The following is a 22,757-nucleotide window of genomic DNA, read 5'->3' on the forward strand; positions in this document are numbered from 1 at the left end:
CACATAAAGGTTATCTTCATGAGGTATGCAAAGGTTTTGTGAGATGTCATGCATGACTGCGGTTTGAACTCTGGGGTTTTGTACAACCTTTCAAGCATATTCTTTCCAGAAAATTTACAATCCTGTGCAATCTGTGTGAGTGAAAACCACAACTAAAAGAATGAAAAAGCCAAACATAGAGAGCCCATATATAATTTATAATAATGAATTTATTTACATATAAGAGCTTATTACTCACATGCACACAGTGCATGCATAAGTGCTCTCTCTCTCTTAAAGACATGGCTTAGCTTTAGAAGAGTTGTATGCGGCAAAAGTCGAGATGCCGTGGAATTCATGTTTCCCATTCCACTACGGACCACCTCCAAGTTTTGATATGCCCTATTACGTACTGGTAGGTTTAATTGCATTCACCCCGTTTTAATTTAACCAGCTAGGTTTGTCACCTGCGCTGTGACTACCATGGCAAATACAGTAGTTTGACAGTTTAACAATCTCGCTTTGACCATCCAATTTTTTCGGCAGCAACCTGAAACGGAGCTGCCGGGAACATAATGTAAATTCTGCCAAAGGTGGCTCCCGAAGTTTTACACCTAATGGAACATCTAATGGGCGTGATGTATTTGAATAGTTCATATATTTGAATTCTGGGTCAAACTTTTTGCGTATTCCTCACGCAGTTGTGGCAGAAGGCGTAAAAAGCAAAAGATAAAAGTCAGAGCCCATCAAAAGCAAACTGACATAGTTAGGCATATTTCCACAAACCTGAGGTTGATCAAACATGGGGCCAAGCGGAAAGATAGTTTCTTCCCTACATGCTGGACATGCTTCAGTAATCCTTCCACACAGGTCTAAAATGGGAATCCAGCCAATGCCAGCCTGCTTAATTCTCACTGCTGCCTTTACAAGGAGCATGAAATACTTTCACAAGTTCAAAGCAACACGAGAGAAAAAGAAGGAATAAAAATGTCACCTCTGACTCTGTCGATATTCCTGGTCTCGGAGGCAGGGGTCTAACTTAATGCTACGACACATTCGTATGACCCTCTGTCAGCAGCATACCTCTGGGACAGACAGCTTTTTCTAAAGGACGACGGACAGAGTGTGAACTAGATAAAGAAGACAGGGGGCAGGAAAATGGCAACACAATAGATTCTGCCCTTCTAATGTCCAATACATTCATCAATTTGGAACCAAATTCAAGAAAAGAAATGTGACGGAAAATCATTCAGGTAGAAAATACAAGGATTCAAATTACTTGCTGCAGGCAACGTGTGATTGCTTTGGTGGCAGCGGGCTCCTGCGGAGAGTCGGATCTACATAGTGAGCAGTCTCCACAGGCTGCAAACTGCTAATTACTTATTAATGAGTGCAGGGGAAAAGTTGTTTTCACTGTAAATACTAGTGAATGGGCCAAGCGAGCAAATCGGGGGTAATGAACAGGTTAAAGGAAGGATTAGGTGACTACCATTTAGACAAAAACAGATCTGTTTGTGGGTTATGCAGATAAATATTTTTAAATATGATTTTTTTTTAAATGCAGGACACCCTCCACATAAACAATTGTCACATCTGTCCTTACTGCTCTTAAAGTGTGTAGTGCACTTCATTAAAACAGCACATCGGACACTTAACGATCAGTGTGGCAGCAATAATTCTCGTCTTCCAAACCTCAAGTCTCGTGCAATCAAACACGACCTGATGTAGTACCGGGACAGACCTGTGAAAGGCGGCCTTGCCTAGCAGGGCATCCGGACTGCCATAAAATTAAAAGGCGACCAAGAAGAAGCTGGGCAAGCTGTTGGCTTATCTGGTAACACCACTGCACGGTAACTCCTATCTTTGTCATTTCAATTGTGAGACTCGGAGGACACATTATACAAACGGCCAACTTAAGCTTGTTTTTATTGGCAAGTAAGCCACATTCATTGGTGGAGTAGCTAAATAAAACTTACAAAATACAAACGTTTTCTGGTTCTTGTTACGGAACGTAAGGGATGAAGTTCTGAACTTCTGAAATAGTACCTGATAGTGGCCACTGAAAAGCATTTCTTTAGGGTTGTGGGTGAACAGCAGCCAATCACAATTGACTTTGGGGAAGAGGCGAGGTCACATTCACACCGATGGACAATTAGGAGTCCTTAATTAACCTAACATGCATATTTTTGGAAATGAGGGACGAAAACAGTATTTTGCACAGCATACCCTCAGCTCTTACAATCTCTATAACCAAGCCATTCATACTAAAGGCTCGTTCACCGATAGCTCACTGAACAGTCTAATGCTTAATGCTAACCATTTTAGGCTGGCACAGCGAGAAATACCCCATACCTTCAGCAGTCCAATAATAGATATTCATTTGCATTCATCAGCCAAACCCTCCCCTCCCCAGGGGAATCTGTGGAAACATGTTGGATTGTTTAGTCAAAAATTACAGTACAGCTGGGGAAATTTATCGTTTGAAAAGCCAGTTAATTTGTGCAGGAGGAAATGGTGTTTTCATTTGCATGTCGAATGAGGAATAGCTTGGCGAACCCTTTCCAACCTGTTACACCATTCTCTCCGAGGCTAATGAGGCACGGAGGAGGGAATTACAGATTCCGCTGGGAGCCTTTAGCGTGATAAACACACCGTGACTTTACAGTGGGCACAATCCAGGTCCGAGCATGTAATAAATTGGAGTGTCACGATATTGTATGTGAGCACACGTGTCTGCAAATTTGAGTGGATATGTGTGGGCAAGATTTTTGTTCAGCTAGAATCAAAAGCCTGGATTTACATTCCTAATAATTACATTTGTTTGGATTAGATCAAACACAACCAATTAGCCAATAAGCCAGAGAGAAAATTGCTAATGGAATAACCCTTTTGTTCAACTGCGATGATTTTTCAGTGCAAGTACTGACAGGCTATTCATGTGGAATCAGACCCTTATTTACAGGCCTAAGTACAAAGCTACATATCACTGAATGTCAGCATCTTGGATTATATATCATCAGTAAAGTATCCATCCATCCATCCATTTTCTGAGCCGCTTCTCCTCACGAGGGTCGCGGGCGTGCTGGAGCCTATCCCAGCTGTCATCGGGCAGGAGGCGGGGTACATCCTGAACTGGTTGCCAGCCAATCGCAGGGCACATCAAAACAAACAACCATTCGCACTCACAGTCACAATCACACCTACGGGCAATTTAGAGTCTCCAATTAATGCATGTTTTAGGGATGTGGGAGGAAACCGGAGAGCCCGGAGAAAACCCACGCAGGCACGGGGAGAACATGCAAACTCCACACAGGCGGGGCCGGGGATTGAACCCGGGTCCTCAGAACTGTGAGGCTGACGCTCTAACCAGTCGGCCACCGTGCCGCATCAGTAAAGTAACTCGGCCATATAATGGCGTCTCATTTGAAATCAATTGAGGTCTTACTAGGAATGTTCGTAGTAATCAGTTAGACAATTCAGACTACAGCAACTCCTCCGAGCAGTTTTATTCTGATCAGTTAGACAATGGCAGCAAAAACAGGAGTTTGGGAAAAGCTTTTGAGACATCTCTTTAAAAATACAATGGTGCCTTGAGATATGGGTTTAATTTGTTCTTTGACCACACTCCTAACTCAAAACACTTGTATCTCAAATCATCTTTCCCCATTGAAATGAATGGGAATGCCATTAGACCATTCCAGCCTCCCCCCCAAAAAACAATTTTTTTTGTGTCTTTAATGAGAAAAATGGCACTCTCTAATATTGCAGTTTGTAAAAACACAGTAATGACAAAATAAAATAGGATAGAATAGAATATTGACCATTTTACACAATTTTGTTTAAATTCAAATGGGCATTGTCCTACTCTTGGTGTGCACACCTTGAATTGGTATAATACAGACATATAGACATAACACAAAGAAGAGATTCACAACTGAATTAGTAAGCTACAATAATATTCATCATATTTGACAAAGGAGAAATAATATATGCCTGTGAGTATTGTTGTATTGTCGGTCTACATGCTGCTGGACTGTATGTGTTCAAATGCATGTTGCTTCAAGTGTTATAACACAGCAACAACGATGCTGTTCGATAGCCCGTCTATGGCATTTTGTATTTTTTTTGTTAGCATTAAACTAAACAGACCTTATTAATGCAAACCTATGTGGTTGTTTTAAATACACAGCATGTAATTCTCTTTGTTTTATGTATAGTTTGACAGTAAACTTCAACAGGGAGTGGAAATGAACAACTTGAATCCTCTTTGTCTTGAATAATTGTTCATTACCTGCAAAACCGCTCCTTGTTGTGAAGTGAGTTGAGTCCACTGCCACCATAAAGCACGGGTATCTCAAATCTTTGCTCTCAAGTTAAAGCAAAACATTGTCTGAACGCTGGCTTATATTTTGAAAACTCAAGTCAAGTCACCAGTGTAATAAAGTATTAAAAAAAACAACAACAAATTGACTAATTTGGTGCGGTCTAAAGAAGAAAATATGACGGCAGCTACTAAACAGTAAATGAAATAAACAATCCACTACCCTATTTACATTAAACAAGCCCTCCTCATGATTTCAAATATACAATTGTTTGAGACAAAACTATATTTTCAGATCTCACGTCGCAACCTGTATTGGTAAATTTCCATTCCAGTGAAATTCCCTTCCCTGGTTGTTACTATGACAGAGACGTCACGTATGTGGATGCCAAAAAACCTTAACTAGGCCTGTCCATCTTAGTATTTATTTTTCACAAGTATTCTGCGGTGGAGGAGGAGATGCATCAGTGGCAGTGAAAAGATAATTGGGATGGGATCGGAGCAGGTCCAGACAACATACTGTAAATAGTTAATGATTCTTTCACTGCTGGGAAAAACATGCCGCAGCTACTTGTAAAATAAGATGGCTATGGTCACACCCACACAAGTCCCAATCTTATTAGATACAACCTAGTGGAAAAGTGAATGAAGTCAGAACTTGATAAATGACGGTGGCTAAAGGACCCCATCATGGACACAGTCTAACCCCCACACCAAGTCATATTGCAAACGGATTTCCAACATTCAGATCATCACAGGGATTTAGGCCACATGTACAGTTAGGCTCAGAAAGATGCATACCCTGATCAAATTTAGAGTTATAGTTAGTTTTTATTTGTTGTATAGCTATCTTCTAGACAAAAAGAAATGTTTTAAGTTTGCCAGCTATTAATTTATTTTACAAAATGTTTAACCTTCCTAATCAAATGGAAGAATTTTGAGGAAACGGGATCCTTTGAACCATAGGAGTCTTCCAGCTGAATCTAGGGCATTCTAATTTAGAACATTGGATAATTTGGGACATCGAAACAACTTTAAAAAATACAATAAAGGAATACATCTCCCACTTTAATGTGCAATCTCCATCTAAAAGGCCAGAGCATGAATAATGTGGGTTTATACTCTATTTAACTGCATTGAAAAACCACTTTAGCGTAAAACCCCCAAAAATGCATTTGTTGACTGTCAGGTCCATGGCAAAGCAACAGGTGCTATAACCCGAATTCATAGGGCAGCTCTAGCCAATCAGAAGCAAGTAGAAAGTCATTTAAGAGGAAAGGCACCCAGCAATGGCAAGTAAAGGCTTAGTATTTACTTTAGTTGAGCGCTGGATTACTCTTGAATATCACACTGGAGTATGAATAAAAAGCATAAAACAATAATATGTTAATCTATATAAATAAAATATAAATTATGTAATTTGAACTAAAATTGTGTTGTCAATGGAAAAAAAGCCAAAAAGCATAGAACAGTGGTACCTCAACTTATGAGTGACCCAACTCTTCAGTTTTCAAGATACGAGGTGTTGTTCAACTGATTTTTTTGCTTTAACTTGCAAGCAAAAATGTGAGTTGAAGTCTTTTGACTGTCAAACATAAAACAAAGAAAATTATTTAAAAGTATTTCAAACAACCCTTAACTTTTCCTTAGGAAAGTCCACTAGCTTAATGCTAACACTTTTGCCAAACGCCATAGATGGGCTAACAAATAGCATCGATGTAGCGTTATAACCCCTTAAGCAATGGATATTTGAAGACAAATGGTGCACCAAAATGCGTAGAAAGACAATATAATAACACACAGGCAATATATTCTTTTTGTGAAAAATACTAATATTTCTGCGTCACAGTAGACCATCCCCTTTGTGTATACAGTATATCCATATCTCTGTTATACTGCCTCCTGGTGGCTCAGGCATCCACATCAGAAAGACCTGCACAATGAATTAGTCATGATACACAAACTGTTTAATACTATCTTACAATACTTTTTCTATCAAGTACAATACTGCAGAGTGCTATTTTTCGTACCCCGTCTACCTACAGTACGTGTACATACCCTTGGCATCTAAACCGGAGCATGGACTTAAAGGATGGTACAAAGTAAACTTTATTCACTATTATGAATTCCGTGTGTCTGTACGATAAACGCGATGCTCAGAATGAGTTAACATGGGATTATGCAAGAGTGCAATTACTGAGTTTGGTAAGCTTGCAGTCAAGTACTGTATAAAGTAGTCTGCAATTTTCAAACCCTTTGAAGTTGAATGTTTTGGCTGCTAATGAGGTAGTTTTGGTTGCATTTGAAGTGTTCACTCTCCCAAAGGGAAAAAAATAAAGGGAAACTTATAAACAACTGGTGTGTGCTACGGACACAAAAAGTGCTAGACCATGAAACGGACCTTCGAGTTCCAATTTACACACGCATGGTGGAGAGTGTGATTAACAAAACAGAGAACGCTAATGCTTCATGGGAGTTCATCAGCACTGGAGTGAGAAAAAAGGCAATGAGGCTTTTTTGGCAGATTTCCTACTCACCCAGGGTTGACAAATTGCAAAGGCACCGTGTCACAGCACCACTTTGAGGACGCTAACGGTTTCATCTTTCATGATTTAGATCTCAAACGTACAGGAAGCCCAGCGGAAATATCCTGTACGCCTTCATTTGCATCAAACAACACAGAGCAATTAAAGTCTTTTTGAATAATATTTCACACAAGGCTTCACGAGACAAGGCTCGATGGATCAATGACAGCCGCGTAGGTGTAGAATCACCTCAAACAGACTGTGCTCAGAAAGGATAATTGCAAGGAGAGTGCATTAAAGAATCCTCACAAATTGCACAAAGCTACATTTAAGATGTTGACCAGTGAACACAAATCATTAGAACTACTTCAAACTACTTGTTAGGCTGTGACCATACAACTTCTACCTTCATTTCTCAAAACAACCACCATGAACCACGTTAGTTAAAGATCCTGTAAAGTGATTTTGGTGATTGGTTTCTAAATACATTACATATGTTTAAAGATAAGTGCTGAAAACGTGTAAAGACAGAGAACAATTTAGTACTGAATCCTGAGACATAGCGTGAAACTTTTTTTCCCCTTTCGCCATTTCAGTTGGTTGTATTTTTTTGGGGGGGTCTAGGCTTAAAAGAAGACCAAATACACCTTGGGCTTTCTGGTATGAGTCAGCTGTCCCCCACTATTGAAGTACTGAGCGTCTCTATTCTATCAGTGGCTATTCCCCACAATTGTAAATTACTTAGTTATAATAACTTGACCTATTCCTACTACTACAGCATGCAGTTAGCCATCAAGCTATGCCCACAACCCGAAAAAAAATACATCTTCCCTGCAGTTTAAGGTGTTTTATGTGTTTTGTGTTATTTGGGCAACAGTGTCTCTGTTGTGTGGACCCACGCACGGCACACAGAGCGAGGCGCTGGCAAATTGGACGGCCCCGCCACAGATATGTGAGCCCACCAGCAGCCAGTAGCTAGTAGCCACTAGCGGGCCCGCGAACCAACTGACTGGCGTTGGGGTCATCCAATTCTCCACAGCTTCACTCCTTACACCATGTGTGGATTCACATTCCACACAACACACAGGGAACGTTAGCTGTTAACATTCGCTAGCCAGTGAGCTAATGAGCTAGCAAGCTCACTAGACCAGCGGCAGCGTCGTCTAATACGTCACTCCCAGTGTTATTTTGTGTCGGCCGACGTAACAGAGACACTTCAGGGTAAGTGAACTGTTTAAACACAGCTGTGTTGACAGGTGTAGATAGAGCGGGGTGGGGTTTTAAGGCATTCAGCAGACATGCCCACAGTGTCCGAGATCTGGGAGGTCTATTGTTCATAATTTTCAATAATCTTCTCCACTATATAAGAGCTTGAGCACCTTCGTTCGCATCGGGGCTAGCTCGCTATACCTACATCGTGGAAATGCAAATTCCCTTCGGATAGTCTACTGGCGTGGCTGCTTTAGAGCTCCTCATTTTTCATCGTGAGTGCACGCACGTTACGAGAAAGGCAGAAGAGGAAGAAGGGGGGATTTTTTTTTTCCCACTTGAAAGCCAGCGTGTGGACCGGGGCTCAGGGCTGGTGTGGTTGCTATAGAGTGCCTTGTTGTCGGCCGTAAATTCCTTGTGATAGAAGTGGGATTTGATTGACAGTTGAGCGGGGTGTTGAGCATATTCAGTTGATACAACGGCTTGATTTTTCATGACTTTGAGGCCTCATTTCATATTCTCTGTGCAATTTTCTAAAATTTTAATTTGGCAGGGTGGTTAACAACAGTATTCTTTGTGGTTTGTCAAGTTTACAAGACACACTTTAACATTATGGAGTGGCCACCCCAACCCCAGGTCTTAATCCAATATAGAACTTGTGGGGTCACGTCGAAAACACTGTTGCTGTGGAGAAACCAAGAAATGCAGAGGCATTGTGGAATGTATTTCAATCTTTGTGGGCTAGAACACCATCACACAAGTGCCAGAACACAACTAACTGTAGAACACAACTCATTCTAACTGTAGAATGACTCACAGGAAAGTAAAATCAGCATTTCAGTTCACATGGTAAATATTTGGGTTCGTAAAGAATGTTGAAACTGCTATTTTGTTTTTTGTTTTTACACTGTAATATTATTTTTGCGTCACTCCTATGTAAAGTTTAAACACACTGCTATTATTCTTAACACAACTGTAGGTGACCACAAATAGAAGTGTTTGAAGAAAAACAGGTATTAAGTGGTACCCCATCTGAGAATAAGTGCTTGGCTGGCCAATTTTTGCCAAAGAAATTTGTCTGTATAATCTGGTATCTGACTTTATAACTATGAGAACACGCTCGTTTCTTTACACCATACTCTATTTTCAACACTACATTTGTCGGCTCACTAGGTAAATGGCCCAAATAAACAAATGCCAGGCAGTAGACTGGTGGTGTCATGGCAACGTCGCCTGCGATCGAGAGGGTGCTGTGGCAAATCAAAAAGCTTATCATGCACACATTATAATCTCTAATGCCACACACTAATCCACAAATTTGCCCACTGCTGATAATTCGGATCAAGCACACTGTAATATTTTCAAAAACCACCACACAGAACAGTTTACATCATTTTGTGCCTTCCACTGTGGGCACCAATGACAAGAGTTTTAAAGGGTGGAGCTAGCTAGACTGTGCAGTCTATTGAATGGTAAACGGTAAATTGTCTGATCATTGTCTGTTACCAAAATACTTTTTGGTAACAACAATGTACCCACTTTGTTCAAAATAACGAGAGTGAAATTCAGACAACAACATGGACTAGTTGCCAGTCAATCACAGAGCAGAGGTATGGACTCGAGTCACATGACTTGGACTAGAGTCAGCCTCGAGTCAAGAATTTGATTACTTTCGACTCGACAATACGTTAAAAGACTTGCAACTCGACTTGGACTTGAACAGCAATGACTCGTGACTTCACTTGGATTTGAATCCCTTAACTTGAAAAGACTTGCTACTTTGACCCAAGCACTGGGAAACCAACACTTATAGTACACGGCGGGCCGGCCGTGCACTCTCTGGGCTTCCTGTTCATTACAGTCTGGTTTAATCAGTGTAGTGTTTCTCAGAATCAGTCTCGTACAGCATTTCCCTTTTTTTTTCATCCACTCTATTTACCAATCAATCAGCACACAGCTAGCATCTATTCGACATGAAACTACATCTTTTCGTCACCTCTTTTTGACCTAATACTTTTACATAGTGCTCCCCAGTGTTCCAACTGAGATACCACATTTGGATAAAATTGTACCTTTATAACAAGATGACAAACTTGTGTTCCTCTTTTTTTAAATGAATGCCTTATGTTTTTGAGACTCATAAGAAATCCCAAGTTTAAACTGAAATCTATTTATATATTTTTTAAATTGCCTCACTAGAAATGTTTGGTAGACAAGAAAATGCAGTTTTCCTCCCAACTACTGTTATCTAAAAGAGGAAACCAATTGGTCATTATGAAGTGAAATGTCTCATTTTCGCTTGTGTATTCATAATTGCTTTTAACCAAGCAAAAATATATATTTTATCCTTATACTTTATTATTCCGATAGAATTGTCAGTAGAATACTCGATTACTAATTCCAGTCGTACTGAATGCAAATTCTTATTTGTGACAGGTCTGTTTAATGTCACTTCAGAAATAAAGTGAGAAAAAATAAGTCATAGCAAAGCATTTTCATAGAATAACTGAAAACCAACTATCAATCGGTTTTGAAGAGGCAATAAAGTAAGCCCCTCAACCTTGACGATTAGCTTTGAAGGTGCAAAAATTTTGATCACCCCCCTAGTTTTCTTATATAGGTTCAATACACTTGTTATCAAATTTATTTTGATAAATATAGATTTTAAAATACATTAAATATATGAATGCACAAAACAATAGCTTTCCAACATCGTTGCCATGTTTGCATTTGTCGTCATCTTTGTTAAATTCATTCTCACTCTATGAAGGGATGATGTCACTCTTTTGAACCGGGTTTTTCCCATACCAGACCTTTACCACTTGATGGAAAAATGGCATAGCAAAATAGCAGAATTGGCATTGAGGCTCATTTGTGTCACATAATAAGCTTTGTTTGTCAGCCTTGTTTCCCACCTAAACACATAGTGGCATCAAACAACCTGATTAGTTTAGCACTGTCCCCTGTGTCATTTTACATGAGTTACAACCATATGACTCAGTGCATCAGTGATTCAAGAAAAAGAGCTGCAACAACAATTCCACACACTGATGGTGGTTTGAAAACTGAAAATGTCACTGGGCTTGGCTAAATCTGTGGTTGTTTTTCCAACTCCTGCTAAACCATTTTTAATGATATGGCTTATGATTACTGTTGAAATTAGTTTGGAGGATCTGAGAGATGCAGTGCTAAGTTGAGCATTCACTGTACAATTCCAACACACACCTAATCGCCTGTGGGAAATAAAGCTACCGATTGAAGTGTTCACACTGTACAGACCGACTGAGAGCCACGACTTGACCACTGACCATGTTTGGGTCGTTTGTACCATGTGTTTCAAACTGCTGTTGACTGTACAAACATTTCAACAAGATAATTCTACAAATAAAACATTCAACAGAGTAGCATGCTTCTCTTTTTTTGTGTGTGTGTTCTTTAATCTGCAACACCACCATTCATAACATGGTTCTAGTCGACTGTCCACTTTGCACAGGCATGGAGAAAGACTCAAAGTTCGGAAAATCGAATCTTGACTTTGAAATTAATGTCTCTTTGAAGAGACAACGCTCGATGGATCAATGACAATGATGCCACGTTCGGGTAAAATCACCTCAAAAAGACAAAGGAAAATTGGAGTAGCTCCCAGTCATAATGCACAACAATCGTCGCCAAAGACTTGAAATTAGCCCATTGTTTTTGCCGGAGAATTGCTTACCTGAGGGTGAAGATCTGCACTGACGAAAGCATCGACAGAGCCAGGAAAGCAGATACAGTTTCTCTCTGTCGGATAGGTTTGGAGGGCACCATGACCAAAAAGTTACTGTCCAGTTTCAGTTCCAATAGTGGCTGAAAGAGCCTGACGCTCCCAATGCGTTGCATTGGTGTATGCCCCGCAGAATAGCCCCTCGGACCATGCTGCTCCGTACGGATAGTGTTGCCTTTCCGGGAGTCCTCGGCATTGCAGTGCCCAGTGTTGGTGGTTTGAACTATGTAGTAGAGCTCCACAGGAGTGCCTTGAGCCTGCTCGGATACCCTCTGCCTACCTGGCCTGACACTGGGTGGGCTGAACCAGCTAGCAAGAGGCGCCAGCTCAGCAACACAAATCCCCAGTTCACCTTTCAGCCTGCATGTCCCCTGCACCTCTTGAGTCTCATGGAATGCAAACATCCTGATGCAGGGCAGCTTTTGGATGGCGCTGTAATCATCCCAGTCCCTCCCTGCGATATAGAACAACACTTGGACTTTTGGCCAGCTGGGGTGAATCCTTTCATTGATGATGTAAGTATGAACCTTCCAGTTAAATGTAAAGAGTGGTGACAATGGCGGGGATGTTGGCACTGATGATAATGTGAAAGTGGGCGTATTGAATGGCCCAGGTTGGGTCTGGAGCATCTCCAGCGGGACAGGTTGCTGTACAGACAGTGGCCCGTAGCTAGCGTTGACAAAGGGCATCTGCCGAGCCTGGTGGATGAAGAAGGACTCTGTACGGGCCTGCAGGCTGGAATTCCTCATTAAATCCTGGTTTGTCTCCTGTAGGAAGAAAGCTGACTCAGCATTAAGGATCCGGTAGCTGACAGGCAGATAGATTGGCATTGGGTTGTACCTCTGCAGGCCCTCCAGGATCGCCTTGCTGTCCACCACTGAAAAAGAGAGAAGACACAGCAGCAAAAGAGAAGTTATCTATTGCTCCTTTGTTTCATTAACTGAACGTGATAAGATTATACAAGAAACCCACGGAAATGATTTTACAGGCCTTTTACCTGAAAGAGACATTTTCTAAACCTTATCAACAAAGCTCCAGTCAGGCATGAAATTAAGTATAATATGAGAAAGGGAAAATAACACGTGACCTTGCAAGGAGCTATTCACAGCTCCGGTAACATTTACATGTATTCCTTGAAAAATGAGGCCATCATACTGTTCATCAATTCTATTGAATAATGTTAAATAGTCAGTTGGATCCATTTTAAAAAGATTATTTTCCCGGGGTGCAGCATTGAAATATTTCAACTCAGTTTAAGACGCTTGCATCCACTATCCTAATCCTTCTCATTACTGAATGCTAAAGCAACGTGAAGTTGTTGTTTTGTTTCTCAATCTCAATTTCTCTTTCTTCCTGTTTTCTCCCCCAATCTCTTCATCGCAATCATGAATGTAGACTTGGCTACAAAACAATGGTCAGATTATGCATGGTTACCAATATCTTAAAATTATTGTGTTTGCACAGGAAATGTGATCTACATAGAAAGACAGTCTATTATTTTCCCACAGTGCAACATAGAAAGGAAACACAGAACTGATTAAAATACAATCTGTGGAGAAGCAGTTTGGAGAAGATCCATAGGCGAGATCAAAAATCCTTTTCCACTCAGGATTTCTAATTAGCTGCGGCATATAAAATGTGGTAGTTTGACGGATACCAGCAAATGCATTTTTTATTCTAAAGCAGACATACTGTGCCAGTATGTCCATCGACATCATGAGGAAACCCAATGTTTCCATGTATTCCTTTTTGGAAACCCACACCACCACCTCTTCTCCAGCCATCATGCTTTAGATATTGACTGACAAACTAAAAAGTCACTAAAAGAGTTTTCCCAATGTCTAAGAATCAACATGATTCATTAGGAGAGTAACTGCTCCGTCCACCAGGCTATTCAAGAGTTCACTATGGTCCAGCCATAACTTAAACAGACTACTTCCTGTCTTTTCCAGCAATGGAGCCAAATTGGCTTCTCCGTGGATCAATTACAGAATAAATATCTCAACTTTCTGCATCTGTTTAACTTGCAATTCTAGGCGTAATGGGCCAGCCAAGACTTTTTCTGGTCTATTACACTGGTCAGGCCTCGGATTGAAGTTTGGCTCGCAAGAAAAAAAAAGCTAATTTATTTCCCAATAAATGTACAAATAATGAGAATATGGCCTTCATCTTAGCCACTGCTTTGAAAATGCTATTGGCTTTTTGCATGATAAACAAGCCCCGAGCAGAACCTAATTACAGACCTTCCCATTCAATAAAAAAACATGCATCAGTAATACATGTCAGGCGTGACTGACAAAAAGCCATTTAAATAATAGGCATGAATCATAAACACAAATTATCTGAATTAATTTGGAATCTTTTTCAATCTGTATTCATGCCATGCTCTTTCTTCTAACTACTCATTAAAGTACATCCCCAATGGGTAGGTGTAACCAGGAGATTAAAAAGACCTTCAGTCAGACAGTACTCAGTGAGTAATGGGAGTTTAGAGTTTGATGCCCCTGATTTGAAAGATGACAAAACGGGGCTCAATGTCAAGGGAGCAAGCGGGTGTCGTTGGTGCTGGATCATACTTGTGGTGCTGGGAGATTATTTCCCAGTCGCTCCGTTTCTCTGGCGGATGTGACACACTGTCCTAGTTTCTACTTACTATGAAACCGATGAGACGAAAGACCTCTTTACAGTTGGAAAGGATTCAAAACAATTGTAACTCCAGATTTTGTCTATTTTATGACACCGCTAGGGTTGTTATAAATAACAGTAGCTAAGCCAATGTGATTTGCAACTGTGAGTTATCCTTGGATTTCATGTCAGTAGCTACTGTACTTGTAAATCATGTATGCAACCAGACTGCTTCTGCAAATGAAAAAGAAAATGATTTGTGGAGATAAATTAACCCCCTGTGGTAAATCTCAGTTGCAAAACTCTTGTGAGAAGAGGCTTGACAACGCCCCAGTACGCAGGCAGAAGAGTACGAAGACTATCTACGGGTAGTATTATATATTGTTTCCCAGATGTTGCGTTCAGAATTTAATGTGTACATACATAATCCACCATGGGACGAAAAACATGGGCATGTTTTTGTTCCAACTTTCGGCTTGTCCTATCAGGGGTCGCCACAGCGAGAGTATAAATTTGTGTAGCACATCCATTTGTCCATTTTCTATACCACGCGTATCCTCACTAGGGTCGAAGGTTAGCTGAAGCCTATCCCAGCTGACTTTGGCTGAAAAGCAAGGTACACCCTGGAGTAGTTGCGAGCCAGTCACTTGAGCAAATATAGACAAACAACCATTCACCCTCACATACAAAACAATTTTAAGGCTTCAATTAACCAAAGAAATATTTTTGGGGGAAAGTACAAGGAAGTTGGAGCATCGGCGAAAACCCACACTAGCACAAGAAGGCCAGAGCCAAGATTCAAAACCCTAAATCTCAAACTGTGAGGCAGACGTGTTCACCACTAGTCTACAATTTTACCCTTCATTTGATCAATTTTAAATATTTTTTTCTTAGAGCCACCAACCTCGAAACCTTGAGGTTAATGTGTTAATCACTCATCCCAATATGCCACCTGATAACCTTAAAACAATTTAAATCACATGTTGTGATCATTTTTTGGGGTTTGTTTTGTTTCTTAACAATGCTTGTAACACATATCTTGAATAATCTTTCTCCAGTTAAATGAAGAGAAATGCAATTGATCCGTTTCAGCCTTCCAAAAAAAAGAAGTGCAATAAATCTTTTGTTTGTGTCACTATATAATATTGTACATTATAAAAAACAATAAAATAATTAAATAGAATAAAGAATTAAACTACTTGTGCATCATGATGAACTCATTGTGATTGTGTGGCAACAGAAGAGATGGTCACAATTCCTCACTAAACTCCAGTAATAGTTGTTTTTCGCAGAGGATAAAGAATGTATCGCTGAATATTGTTATATTGTCTACATGTGTTGCACAAAGGTTTTTTTCAAATATCATGTTGCTTTAACAGTTAAAACATTGGGACATTGATGCTATTCATAAGCCCATCTATGTCATTTTGCACTGTTGGTTAGCATTTAGCTAAGCAGTGTTTCTTAAGGCAAAGCTATGAGTGTTAAGGTTGATGAGTTGAGTCCACTGCCACCATACAGCACTCTTATCTCAAGACTGTGCTTGCACGTCAAAGCAAAAAAAATAAATAGAAAATCTGCCAAACGACTGCTTATACTGTATTTAAAACAACTCATCAGTCAGGTCGTTCGTATCTGTGTTTAGGTTCAAATCCAATCACCTGTTCTCCTCCCTTGTGACAGAAGAAGAATTTTCATCCTCTCATCTTGCCTGCTCCCTTCTCGTAAAATCCTGTTTTTATCCTGCACCATGTGCGCGTATTTACAAGCACTCCCTCATCGAACATTTTAAGTTGTGCCAACTTTCCTTAACACATTCGCCAAACGGATTTGGTTTAATCAGATACGCGTGATCGAGGTGAGGGCACGGAAGCGAGTAAGAGGAAACTTAGGTTATTGAAATTGGACAGCGTGAAGATTTGATGAGAGAAACATATGATGCGTACATCGTTCACGCCTCGAGCGATTGCTCAACAATTAAGACTTGTTTTCTTGTCACGACAACACAACCGTGACAGAACGGTTCATTGCTCACTGGTTGTGAGTCATATGTTTATGCTGTTTCCCAGGAAATAACCTGAAGTAGTCTAAGGAATTAGAAATCTATGTATTTTCCTATTAAGAACAATATCAGCTTCAATAACAATCGAGCCAATTAACTCATTCACTGCCAGCCATTTTCAAAGCATTTCCCCATAGTGCCACCCATTTTTGAGCATCCAGCCATCCATCCATCTTCTACCGCTTATCCGAGGTCGGGTCGCGGGGGCAGTGGCTTCAGCAGGGACGCCCAGACTTCCCTTTCCCCAGCCACTTCATCCATCTCTTCCGGGGGGATCCCGAGGCGTTCCCAGGCCAGCCGAAGGATGTAGTCTCTCCAGCGTGTCCTGGGTCGTCCCCGGGGTCTCCTCCCGGTGGGACGTGCCCGGAACACCTCACCAGGGAGGCGTCCGGGAGGCATCCGAATCAGATGCCCCAGCCACCTCATCTGGCTCCTCTCGATGTGAAGGAGTAACGGCTCTACTCTGAGATCCTCCCGGATGACCGAGCTTCTCACCCTATCTCTAAGGGAGAGCCCGGACACCCTGCGGAGGAAACTCATTTTGGCCGCTTGTATCCGGGATCTCGTTCTTTCCGTCACGACCCACAGCTCGTGACCATAGGTGAGGGTGGGAACGTAGATCGACCGGTAAATCGAGAGCTCTTTCTTTACCACAACGGATCGATACAAAGTCCGCATCACTACAGACGCTGCACCGATCCGCCTGTCGATCTCCCATTCCATTCTTCCCTCACTCGTGAACAAGACCCCAAGATACTTGAACTCCTCCACGTCGGGCAGGATCTCATCCCCGACCTGGAGAGGGCACGCCACCCTTTTCCGACTGAGGAGCATGGTCTCAGATTTGGAGGTGCTGATTCTCATCCCAGCCGCTTCACACTCGGCTGCGAACTGCTCCAATGAGAGTTGGAGGTCACGGCTTGATGAAGCCAACAGAACCACATCATCTGCAAAAAGCAGAGATGCAATACTGAGGCCACCAAACCGGACCCCCTCTACGCCTCGGCTGCGCCTAGGAATTCTGTCCATGAAAGTTATGAACAGAATCGGTGACAAAGGGCAGCCTTGGCGGAGTCCAACCCTCACCGGAAACGACTCCGACTTACTGCCGGATATGCGGACCAAACTCTGACTCCGGTCGTACAGCCTGTATCAGGGGGTTCGGTACCCCATACTCCCGAAGCACCCCCCACAGGACCACCCAAGGGACACGGTCGAACGCCTTCTCCAAGTCCACAAAACACATTTTTGAGCAATTAAAAGTAAATTTCAACTGGACTCAGCATTTTGACAACTTTATTTTGGGGGAAATCAGGTCACATTGCTACTCAAATAAGACATATGGTGTTTGTTGTTGATTTTCCCAAATGGTAGCTTTATTTCCTGTTCAGAAATACCCCAGGGGACCTTTGAGTCATGCTCCTCAGTCGCGCCTCCGTCACTCAGTTTGAAAGGTAACATTTTCACATTATTAAGCTCAGAAAAATTGAATTTCGGGCTATGTTGTGGCTCATGTAAAAATGAAAAACATTTAGGGTATATATAAATATCAACAGCTGATCACACAAAATACCGTCGACAATGTCAGGACGTTTCATAACCTTATGAGACATTTGAATAAAATAAATAAAATGGAGTTATCAATATCACTTAAAAGCCTGTCCATATTTGAACTTTAGCTTTTCACTTTTACAAGGTGCTAACTTTACAACCTTGGAAGCATCTTAACATGTCAACGCACGGCATTATACTCTGGTTGGCGTTCCACAAGAATAAAAACACACAGGGACACTAATCACTCGACGAGCCCATCGAATGCACCCTGACACAGCGAGAGTGCAGCGGCGGAGCAGAACGTCCAATCCCAGCAGGAGGTTAATTGGATCCCATAAAAGCAAGGCACACTTCATCTTTCATCACCAGGCAACACATTTATGCAGAGATCAATAGGCAGAATCATATTTTCCCTTTCAGAGAAATGAGGGAAAATTAAGTGATGTGACCAGACCAATGGGGATGAAGCATGCGTCAACCTATCCCAGCAATCGATCAGTTAAATCCATTGCCTCTGGTTGTTGTTTTCTTTCAGAAATTTGAACTGAGAAGAAACTGGAACTCTTGCTGATATTTTGATAATTTGATGATATTTAACTGAATGGTGAATAACCTATGGAAGACTAAACACAAGACATTTTTCTTGTTTTGAAATTTTTTGACTGAGGGTTCTGGTTTTATAAAGTATCATTTTTTGATATCTTTGATCACCTACGAGGGTCCTCAATTTACAATAAAGCGGCATTACTATAGAGGCGCCATTGCCTGTTAGTCGAAGCGCACTGTTACCCTTTCCTGTAGTGGAGTCATTATTACTTAAATATTTGTATGAAAAACACTTGTGGGCCTTTATATAAATCAATCAAATGAAAAACAGTAAGCACGACGGTAACTGATGCATGCGTTCTTGTGCCGTATGAGGAAGTATTCTTATGCCACTACATAAACTAGTTCATTGTGCACCGTTTTTATCCTCAAAACGCCCTAAGTCGTAAAGGATGGACCCCTTGGATGTCGTCCAGAAGGTTGGTGATTAAAAAAAATAAAAAATATGAAAATGTACTTCCTGCATCATTTAGTAGTGATCAGCTAAGCAAGAAAATGTCAACATTTAACCGTAAGACAGTTTTCATCATCACTGGACTTCAATATATTGTTTTATTGTTGTCATATTCTATTTATTATTGTCATAAGACGGCACAATTCTAGTTTGTCAACAATGACACTGACTTTTCTTGATCCAGATGGTTGTTTAATTCAGCTTGATTAAAAAAAAAAAAACTGATGGGAATGTCAATGTTGCTACAAACTGTCAGTTTATAGAGTTACTCAAAAGGTATCTGTGCTTCTATTCCTCCTCCTCGACAGCCTCCTTGGAATGAAAATGATCTCAAAGGCAGAGTGGGGAGTAAAAAGAAGAAGAAAAAAAAAGTTAAACCTCCCTATTGGGTGTTAGTTATGCCAAACTTGGGAAGACTTGCAGCTGCTTCCAGCCATCTCTTGCAGTTTCCTACTGCTCGTTCTGCATCATGTTAGCCCACTGGGGGTTACCCGGCAACGGCGCTTGCAGAGGAAAGCTTTCTCCCTTAAAGACACATTGGGGACATTGAATGGCCTTTTTATGCCGGTTCAGCCCATCGCCGGTGGCCGCAGTGTGTGCGCATTATACAGTGTCAGGGTGACAGGAGGTGAATGGCGGCGTAGGGACTCACAATAGAGCCATAGGTTGTTTAGACGGAATGAGCTATGAGACGAGAGCTCTTGAACGAAATGCCGCTAAATGTTCCGGGCGGAGCAGAGGAGCAGTTAGGCTCGCAATCAGAGCACCCAAAGGGCTAATCGAAGGCAACACTTTTAACTATGCAGACCCATTTAACACCTTAGAGTACCTTGGAGAACTTATCAATGCGACTAGCTCCTTACCTCCCCAGTTAATACTGTCCTTTAAAATGATTCAAACAAACAGTGTGACAGTGATGGACGATGCAAGGAGGCTGCTTAGATGGAGGGAGACTTGTGTCATAAATAATAATGACTCCCTGTGTGCAAAATTCCTATCCAAGTGAATCCGGTTCACCTGTTCCATACGCTGGGGATGGTTTTTGGGTTTTTTTTTTGTGCAAATGTAATTCAACCGGAGTTGGTGAGTATAAAGCAATGAGTAGGCAAAAAGGAGAAAGGTGAGCAATGGCTTGGCATTTGCATCACGGTTGCGCAGTAAGAAAGTCAATAGACTTTGGACATTGGCCACTTCCTTTAAATAATGCAAACCTCAATGTTTTTCATTTGGTTCAGACGAGAGGCTGGGCAGGAGTTCTATTTGATTGCTTACGATGAAAAACAACACACGCAAAAGAAAGGAATGCATAGTCAATTGAATTTTCGACAATCTGATTCCACAAGAGTTTTCTTATACTATTTTTCATTAGGCAGCCAAACAAGCCTAAAGCAACTTCCCACCGCCAAATAATGTGGGGGTCACAAATAAGATGATGATTCCGCATTTAACTGGGCAACTTGGCTACAGAAATTCAAAGCCTATAAATCACCGTATGGAGTCCCACTTTTGAGTCGTCAAACATGCACAATTCTTGAATGTGGGAGGAACCCACAGTACGAGCGGAAAAAAACAACAATGATGCACCTTTATCAATCATAAGTACCACCTAAAAAAATACTTACCTCTCCAAGTACCTCCATAATAACCAACAAAATAGTCCCGTAGACCCAAGTGTTTGTCAAAAATGAGTTTGAGGTTTTACTCCAAGAAAAGTGTATTTAATATAATAAATACATAATATATATAAACACTGTAATGTTACACACAGTTTGAACATTTGAGTCAGGGATTCGTTCGTGTACCACTAGAGGGAGCCTGCGTACTATGGTACTCGCACCATACTTTGAGAATCACTTTCTAACGGCATAATATTCATCGTCGAAGGTTTGTCAGTCGTTGGTTTAACAAAAGAAACTAAGGAGGACGGGCTGTTGTCTTGACAGTGTTGTAAATATTGGCTGTCTAATAATAGTAATAAAACACTTTTTAATTTTTTCATCTGAAAGTGATTTTAAGATGGCCGACTGAAACTGTGTCGTCAGGAGATAAAAACACGAAATGCGATGATATTTTGTGTGCACGTTCAAGCAAGTTCAGCCAGTTTATCCATAAAACACGGCCATTTGTTCTAGAGTTGTCCCAAAAAGTCCAAACCACGGCTAATAAAACGTGGAGCCTGCAAAACCTCGAACAAGTATGCATGTTGTTAGTAGTGCTTCTGACACAGATATACTGCAGCATGTTGAACGGCAGCACCGGAAGAGAGATGCACACCGGCGCCTAGAACGTGGTGCTAAAAAGCGCGGAACAGAAGCGCCTGGTCTATCACGGCCCACGGGAAGTCAAAAGGCACACAACAGCACCAGCTCGGGTAAAGAACAGAGAGTCATTTCACTGCTGCTCAGAAAACTGAAATTAGTTGAACTCTGAGGCTCCTCCTGCGGCAAGCGTAGCTCACGGCACACATTTCTTTATCCACATCTTTTCCCCCCCATAAAAAATGCGCCACGGAGATTTGTGTGTCTTTTAGTGAGCTTGCCGATTGGGGAATATGAAGAAAATGGAAATTGCGCTGCCAGAAAAAAGGCTGTTGATCATACCATTTCAATGATGGGGTGCCAGATTTTGTCACAGAAAATGCATGCAAAGTTTAGTCACACAGGAACCTTGTGATCACTTTGGGTTTTGCAGCGGGGGTGAAAACATCCAGATACAAATTGTGTTGTTCAACACAGAGGCACGATTTGAAAACCTGTTTTGCTTTCACACACTGGTGATTCTAATGCTGTATGTCAAAGGCAGGAACAACCAAGATAACCCGTTTTTTCAACAAAATAGAATAATACATCTGTTAAAACCAAGGATTGAGACTCACTTATTTCATATCCTTGTGGGTTGAGCAGCTATGATATTTTACCTCCTTGTCTCGAGTTCACACAGTCTAATTGGGCCACACTTCAAAATAACAGGTGGTGGAAAATAGACAGTGAGGTAACCAAAAGTTCAGTCGAGACTCAAGTTGCAATAATGATCTGTTTCAAGTCGATGTGACGAAGAAGATCCATTTATTAGTGGGAAAAGTGGCCTATTAAATTAGAATATTGGTGATTAAACCTGTAGCCTTCTGGTTAAGAAACAAATACTCCATAACCTGAGCTTACGCACTCCACTGTTGTTGACCATCACAACTCGTTATGTCCGCTTCTATGGTGATCTCTATGGTTAAAACGATAAACCTTTTACTGTGTCCAATAAGAGTTTATGGTCTCCAACAGTAGTAACAAGTGTTTTTCCAATGCAGCCTGACTTTCTATGAAATAAATCTAGGCCGTTTGGCGTGAAGTGGTCATTCAAGATAGCCATGTCCTAAAGCGAGGCCGCCGCTCGCTCCACACTGTCGCCCAAATGCGATCACGTCCAGTTCCCGAAAGCCAACATGGCAGCTGTCAAAAAATTCCAAATGCTAGACTTTCAAAGTGTCAACACAATGTTGCGAAGGTGAAACAATTACCGCTGCAGGATATGTGAGCACTAAGTAAGAGCACAGTCTGGAAACGCGGTAAAGCTTTCAGTAACTGATACATCACATTGGTTAATTTCAAGACCTTTACTTTTGTAAAGGTTGTTACATGCAGTTTATATTTATTGAAAGAGAGCGC

At 41.2% G+C, this 22,757-nt stretch overlaps 1 protein-coding gene across 6 annotated transcripts in view; it reads right to left on the reverse strand.

Annotated features, from left to right (window-relative positions):
- Positions 1–22,757, reverse strand: part of si:dkey-112m2.1 (transmembrane protein 132C) — a 183,930-nt gene that overhangs the window by 83,481 nt on the left and 77,692 nt on the right. For 4 of the 6 annotated variants that reach the window (XM_061747768.1, XM_061747771.1, XM_061747770.1 and 1 more), the window contains one exon: positions 11,750–12,674. In XM_061747768.1, the coding sequence (XP_061603752.1) occupies positions 11,750–12,674 (925 nt within the window). The remainder of the gene's footprint in view (positions 1–11,749; positions 12,675–22,757) is intronic. The other 2 variants (XM_061747773.1, XM_061747772.1) reach the window with 1 other exon arrangement.

This window comes from Phyllopteryx taeniolatus, chromosome 15 (assembly GCF_024500385.1).
Source record: "Phyllopteryx taeniolatus isolate TA_2022b chromosome 15, UOR_Ptae_1.2, whole genome shotgun sequence".
NCBI lineage: Eukaryota > Metazoa > Chordata > Actinopteri > Syngnathiformes > Syngnathidae > Phyllopteryx > Phyllopteryx taeniolatus.